At 36.4% G+C, this 6866-nt stretch overlaps 1 protein-coding gene across 1 annotated transcript in view; it reads left to right on the top strand.

Annotated features, from left to right (window-relative positions):
* Positions 1 to 6866, top strand: part of BLTP3B (bridge-like lipid transfer protein family member 3B) — a 76693-nt gene that overhangs the window by 36430 nt on the left and 33397 nt on the right. The window contains exons 4-7 of the mRNA XM_069095214.1: positions 1373 to 1464; positions 3235 to 3424; positions 4035 to 4175; positions 5692 to 5862. Coding sequence (XP_068951315.1) covers positions 1373 to 1464; positions 3235 to 3424; positions 4035 to 4175; positions 5692 to 5862 — 594 coding nt within the window. The remainder of the gene's footprint in view (positions 1 to 1372; positions 1465 to 3234; positions 3425 to 4034; positions 4176 to 5691; positions 5863 to 6866) is intronic.

Here is a 6866-nt window from a genome sequence, read left to right as displayed (position 1 = left end):
AGTCAGGCAGCCCTGACTTCAAATTGCACCTCAAATGCTTACTATCTATGTGACCTTGGGCAAGTCACTTAAACTCTTTCTGCCCTGGTTTACTCATCTGTAAAAAGGGAATAATCAGAGCACCTTCCTCCCAGGGTTGTTGTAAGGATCAAATGAGATAATAATTGTATAGCACTTAGCACACTGTTTGATACATAGTAAGCACTTTATTTATACTTCTTCCTTTCCCTACACTTCTACCTAGTAGAGTGTAAGCTGCTTGAGACTTGGAGCTCTGCCATTTTTCTTTGTATCCCCAGCACCTAGCCAAATACCTTGCACATAGTAGATGCCTTGTAAATGTTTGTTCCATTGAGTTGAAATCCTAGAATCACAAGCTTGGAAGGGACCACGGAGTGTTAAACTTTTTTGTGTCCTGGATGCCTTTGGTAGGCATAGATGCTCTGGATCCCTTCTCAGATTTGTTTTTTACATGCAAAAACTAAAAAATATAGAATTACAAGACAAATCAGTTATATGGAAATATAAATAATAATTTAATAATAACAATTTAATAAACTTAAAAAAACCAAGTTCATGGATCCCAGGTAAGAAGCCCTGATCCCATTCAACCTGAACGATTCCTCATAAAGTATCTCTAAGAAGAGTTTAATCTTTGCCTGATGACTTCAAGTCAGGGAGATGTCTTACAGTTCTGAGGCAGCCCCTGCTTCTTTTGCAGGCCTCTAATTGTTAGGAAACTGTGTTTTATTTCCTGTAAGTTTATCTCTTTGCAAATTCCATCCCTTGTTCTTAGTTATTCTCCAGAGGCCAAGCTGAAAGTATGTGATGGCCATTCATATTCTCAAAGACCGCTATCATCTCTGCTCTTCTTCTCTTTCCTCCCCCCATCCTAATCTCCTTGGCAAGTTTCTTTGTTTTTAAGGAGGAAATATTAGCCCTTTACAACTTTATGGCCTGATGGCACTGGGCAGAGTTGTTACCAGAGCAGGATCTTTCTGAGGGTCCCTTTCAAACCACCTCCTCTCATTTAATCTTCAGCATCACCTGGGGCAACAAAACAGCAGATAGTAATGCTTTAAACATTTTCTGAATTTGTTTCCAGACTTTGTCATTTATCTCTTTTGTTCATTTGGATCTGTTTTTCTATCTTTTGTGTACTTTCCCTGTAATATTTTTATCTATTGATTTGTGTTTGTGCTGAAGCCCCTTACAATAGAGCACCCATTAGGGATGGTCCTTTTCTATCTAAACTAGTTCTCCCAAGAGTTGAACATGCAAAAAGTAAAGTCTTAATAATGATAAAAATAATACAGATATTTCAACAGGAAATGCATATTGCCAATTTTTATATGTTTGGTGTTTTCATTAGTCCCTGGATAAAGTAATAATGGAAATGAGCACATGCGAAGAACCCCGGCTCCCTAACGGCCCATCACCTATTGCAACTGCTTCAGGACAGAGGTCAGTTATTAGGCGAATTGGTCCCACTTTTCACAATGTGTATAGTTAAGTGTAGCCAGCTCTTCATTATCCACAGTAGTAGGGCACAGTACCATTCACACATTGAATCCCAATCATTACTGACCCTCATTTCAATAGAAAATTTGTGCCAACTTTCCCTTTAAACATTTTTTTCTTTTGAATTGCTGCCCATTAGAATTGTCTGAGTTGGTTTGCAGCTTTTAGTTATTTTTCTGTCCTCTGACCAGGGAGCTAAGAATACCTGGGCCATACCATAATAAACTGGTTTATCAGCTTGGGAATACCCAACAGTTGATTTGGCCTAGCTTTATGATACATTAGTGAAAATGTCAAGTGGCTCTCTAGAGAAAAACTGATAAGCTAGAAGTAGATGATTGCCATGTTGCTTTTTAAATTAAAGATTGTCAGCTCTCTGAATTACTTTTTTTTATGCTACAACTCTTTGCAAGTTGAACATTGGTAAAGAGAATCAGCTGCTAAAAGTGCCTAATTATTCTTCATAGTCTTTTTTGATTTTTATATCAGGGCTTTTTAAGGTGAGGTAAACCTATATATATATATATTCACATTATTTAGATTTACTATTTTTTTTTACATTTCTGGATTGTGTTTTTTATTTATCATTCATATTCCCATTGCATTCATAGTGTGCTAGATATGAACAATAAACAGAGATGGTCTTGAGGCAAATACACTTATCTTATGGTTGAATTATGTTTGTGTTATCAGAAATTGGGGGAGTATTTTGGATTTCCCCAGCCCCTCAAGGGGCTTTCCACATTGGAACTTTAAGAATGTGGATGGACTTCTTCTGAAGTCTGTTGACTGAATGCCTACCTCCTTCTAGACTGCGGGCCAGTAATTGAATAACCCTGGTATAGAGGGAAATGAGGTAGGCAGCTACAATTGTGACTTGCTCCTAGTCGTTGAACCTGTTGAGTTACGTACTTTTTCATAAACTTCTTTCTGAGTCATTAGCTGGCTAGTAGTGACAGTCCTTACCCATAAGTCTTGAGCTTTAGATTTGATGAACGCTGGAATTGAGGGAGAGAAAGTGAATTAGGAGAGGAATAGCAAGAAGAAGCTTAGTGAGCCATTAGATCAGGCAGACGGGGCAGTTAGAGTGGGCAGTTTGTGACCTGATGGCGATTGAGCCATACGTCTGCATTGCCAAGTGCTTTTCACAGCTTCCTTCCTATTTTAGTCAATATACAGTAAGATTTAGCAGACTTTTGGCAGCATTAATAAGCATTTCTGCTAAGGCTTTATGTCTTATTAATATCCTGACTTATAGTAGAGGGATAATGTGAATCTGTTTTGTATTAATCCAGTCTAGAGGCTAGTCGTCTAAAGAATTCACTTAAGAGCAGATGTTTAATTTTATTAATAATAAACTAATTTGTTAAACACTGTGAGGGGCACTTTTTGGGGGGATTATTCACACTCCCTGTAAGTAGTTAATCCCACATTACACTTAACACCTGCTTCTCTTTACCAATATTCGTGCTTCACATAATTGTCATGCAAATAGTGACATCTATTATAGCTTAACTGAAACTATATATATTTTATTTCATCTAAAGGTAATATTTAATATTAATATTTTTAAATGATAATGTACAATTTTAGATTTTTTGCTAAAATATCAGATCATTTTTTATTTATATACTTAGCTGAAGGTATTCAAGGTGACTTTCTTCCTTTTAAGAAGCTCATTCTTTAGTATTGAGATGACTTTTTTTTTTTCAGTGAATATGGTTTTGCTGAAAAAGTAGTAGAGGGGATTACTGTTTCTGTAAATTCAATAATCATCCGAATTGGTGCAAAAGCATTCAATGCTTCGTTTGAGCTTTCCCAGCTAAGAATCTATAGTGTAAATACAAACTGGCAACATGGAGACTTACGGTGCACTCGTATTCAGGATCTGCAGCGTGGAGAGGTAAGGCCAACTGTTTTCTTTAAATGGACCTTTTTGACCACAAGTCAGTAGCAGGGAAAATTTAGAGTAAGCTCTTCTCCTAAACCCGCCTGTGACACACTCACACGTCATTTCCTTTACTGATCTTTCTTTTAGGTTGTATATTTCCATCACACATGCAGTTACTTAATGGTAATTGTGCATTAAATGTTTTCATTGTAATTGTTCTTTTAATGTTAAAGATTAATGGATTGGTGAGCCTCTTTTTCTCTTCTCTTTAATATAAAAAATTAAGACACAGAATATGCTGGCTAAATTTATCTTGGCCATCAAGATTGGTTGCAGTTTGTACCTACTTTCTACAAGAGAATTAGTTTACTTAAATTTAAACTGCTATCTGAGTTGTATGATATGAAGGAATCTTACTGAATTTGTAAGAAAAAAAATTCTTATGTTTAACAGGAAGGAAAATTAATATATAAAAAACTGCATGTAAAAATGAGAAGCCTTTATTGTATAAGCAAAATTTTTCTGTATGTTACTGTATATTAATTTCTTTCCTCTACCTTTAATAATGTGTTCTGTATTCCATTTCTACAAACATTTAAAGACTGTGTATGTGTTTTTTTAGATTTTGACATTTAAAGAAATTAATTGGCAGATGATCCGAATAGAAGCAGATGCTATCCAAAGTTCTCATCTTGAAATCATGAGTGCTCCAGTTCGACTAATAACTAACCAATCAAAAATTAGAGTCACACTTAAAAGAAGAGTAAGTCTGCAAGGTTATAACTGTTCTATTTTTATACCCTCTTTCTTCATTGTTAGTTACTAAAATAGCAGTAAGTTTAAAAATAAGCCTTGTGAGTGGAATATTGGCTTGTAGAAAAATCATAGTGTCCAGAACTGGAAGAACAGGACCCTGATGATCTGGTAGAGCGCTAGCAGAACGCAATACAGAGATTTTAAACTGGTTTGGTGTAGAAATGGGTTCATTGAGTATTGCACTAGGGTCTAAATTTCTACCAGATTTCAGTCAGTGTTACTAAACAAAAGTGGTATCCATTACACAAGTGGTTTGGCATCATAAAGGTAGTTAAGAGAGGAATCTAGAGTTGGAGGGCATTAGGGAAGCAGCTGATTTTGTAGACAAGGCCCCTCCCTTGGGGAATATGGCAAGTTTATAGCCCATTATGGTTCAGGGTTTGATTTGTTAAAGAAGATATGCTGGCATGGTTCTCATTTAACTCATCCATAATTGAGTGACAAAATTGCAAATGTGTAGTGCTAGCTACCATCTTTGTCAGTAGCTTTTGTATGTTGTTTTCAACTCTCAAAGTTCAGATTGAATTCTACTAGTGGTTTTTGGATTGCAAGAGGCAAAAGAAATATAAATAGAGCATAATAATCCTCCAGGAGATTTCTGTTCTGGTTCATCATTGCATGGAAGTGACTGTGGATTTTTAGATTCTTAACAAAATATGAACACTAACAGTTCTGATCATGTTGGCAATGCCTTGACTATGGGTCCAGTCATGGATTTCCAATCTGTTGTCTGAGGACCAGGCTAAGATAATTTTGGAGAGGCTTATCACTTCATTGTAGCCACTTCAGCATTATTTTTTTTTTCAGGCATGGGAGTTCATGAAAATTCTCTGCTGAGACATAGCACATTTGGCCTCTGTGTGGCTGGAGGAAGTACTGAAAACAAAGAAATTTTGAATCCTTGATGTATTCAAGTATTTCTAGATATGATGCTATCATAACGTAACCATGTTGTTCATAGTACACTAACTGAAGTGGATAAAGTGCTTGGTCTGGAGTCAGGAGGACCTGAGTTCAAATGTGACCTCAGACACTTACTAGTCGTATGACCCTGGACAAGTCACTTAACCCTGTTTGCCTCAGTTTCCTCATTTATAAAATGAGCTGGAGAAGAAAATGGCAAACCACTTCAGTGTCTTTGCCAAGAAAACCCCAAATGGGGTCACAAAGAGTTGGATACAACTGAAATGACTAAACAACACACTAACATTTATTCAGTCTGAATTCTAAATTGTTTAATGCCATCTGTGCCTTTTACTTTGGAAGATACTTAATCATTTTTGAGAACTATATTAGAAGTTGGCATTTTCCTCCTTTTTTCAGCTTTTATTCTAGAATACCTAAGATGTCAGAGGAAACAGAGTTATAGTTTTTTGTTCAGAAAGCATCTACATTGAATGCAATTAAAAATTTCAAAATGCTTACGTTAAGATTTGATTCCATAAATTGATTTTGTTCAACAGTTAAAGGACTGCAATGTCATAGCAACAAAGTTGGTGCTAATATTGGATGACCTCTTGTGGGTCTTAACGGATTCTCAGCTGAAGGCAATGGTGCAGTATGCAAAGTCCCTTAGTGAAGCTATAGAAAAATCGACAGAACAGAGGAAGAGCATGGCTTCGGAGCCGACCCAGGTATGCTGCTCAGTTAACAGATCAGTTGCTTTTGTGGGAAGAGTTTAAAAAGAAAAAAAAAAAAAGCAAAATGGTTTATTGACAAGTAACAGACTGAATTAGGTCTTTGATTAAGAAAAGACATCAATTTAGGAAAAAAAACCCAACACAATACCTTTTTTTGATTATTTCATTCAGGGCCTTATAATAGACACACATGAAGGAAATACAGAACAATCGGAGGACATATTTGTTGCCTTCCGGAATTTACTGTTATTCTTGGTTAGACTGGACAGACCCACTGTGTGACAAACATTGCTGTCTTTGGATAGGCCTAAACTACATCAGGAGAGGCCTATCATCAAAGGCTTAGCTATAAGTGATTGGATTTTTGTGGCCATAGTGTATAACGAAGACATAGCCCAAGAAGACTGGAATGGGCACTGGAGGAGAGGAATAGGAGCCCCAGGTTCCCCAGACAGTCTGTAAGCAGCTTTCTGTCTTGTTACTGTTTGGCTTTGGCTTTTAAAGAGAGAGAAAATTTGGCCTCCATTTTGGTTCTCTCTTAAGTAATTATTGAAGTAGAATTTAAGCTCTTTGAGACCAGAGTTTTTTCTATGTTCATATCCTTATCACCTAGCACTTTGACTGACTTATACATAATAAGAGCCTGATGTTTGAATTGAATTAAAATATGTAGTTCTGTGATTCATACTTAGTCAGGTCCTACTACTGGTCACTCTCTTAAATGAATATTTTTGAAGCCAACAGAGGTACATTTATTTCTATAAATACTCTCTTGTCCTTCCTGCCATTTGATATAAGCCCTTTCCCGGCATCTAGCTAGATGCTGCAGATGACAGAATCCAGAAAAATCCCTGTTCCCATGTAGGAAGAGAAAAAACCTCAGCTGTGCTGAGTAACATCCTCATGGCCCCAAGGACTTTATTTACTGCTAAAAGTTTCTCTGACCATGTTTGAACAACAGTTTGAAGCAGTCTAAATTAATTGTCTTTTTTTTTTAA

Source organism: Petaurus breviceps, unplaced genomic scaffold (genome assembly GCF_028583685.1).
Source record: "Petaurus breviceps papuanus isolate PSGF00001 unplaced genomic scaffold, PetGlider_PUasm1.0 225, whole genome shotgun sequence".
NCBI lineage: Eukaryota > Metazoa > Chordata > Mammalia > Diprotodontia > Petauridae > Petaurus > Petaurus breviceps.
This window is presented reverse-complemented; position numbering and strand designations above follow the sequence as displayed.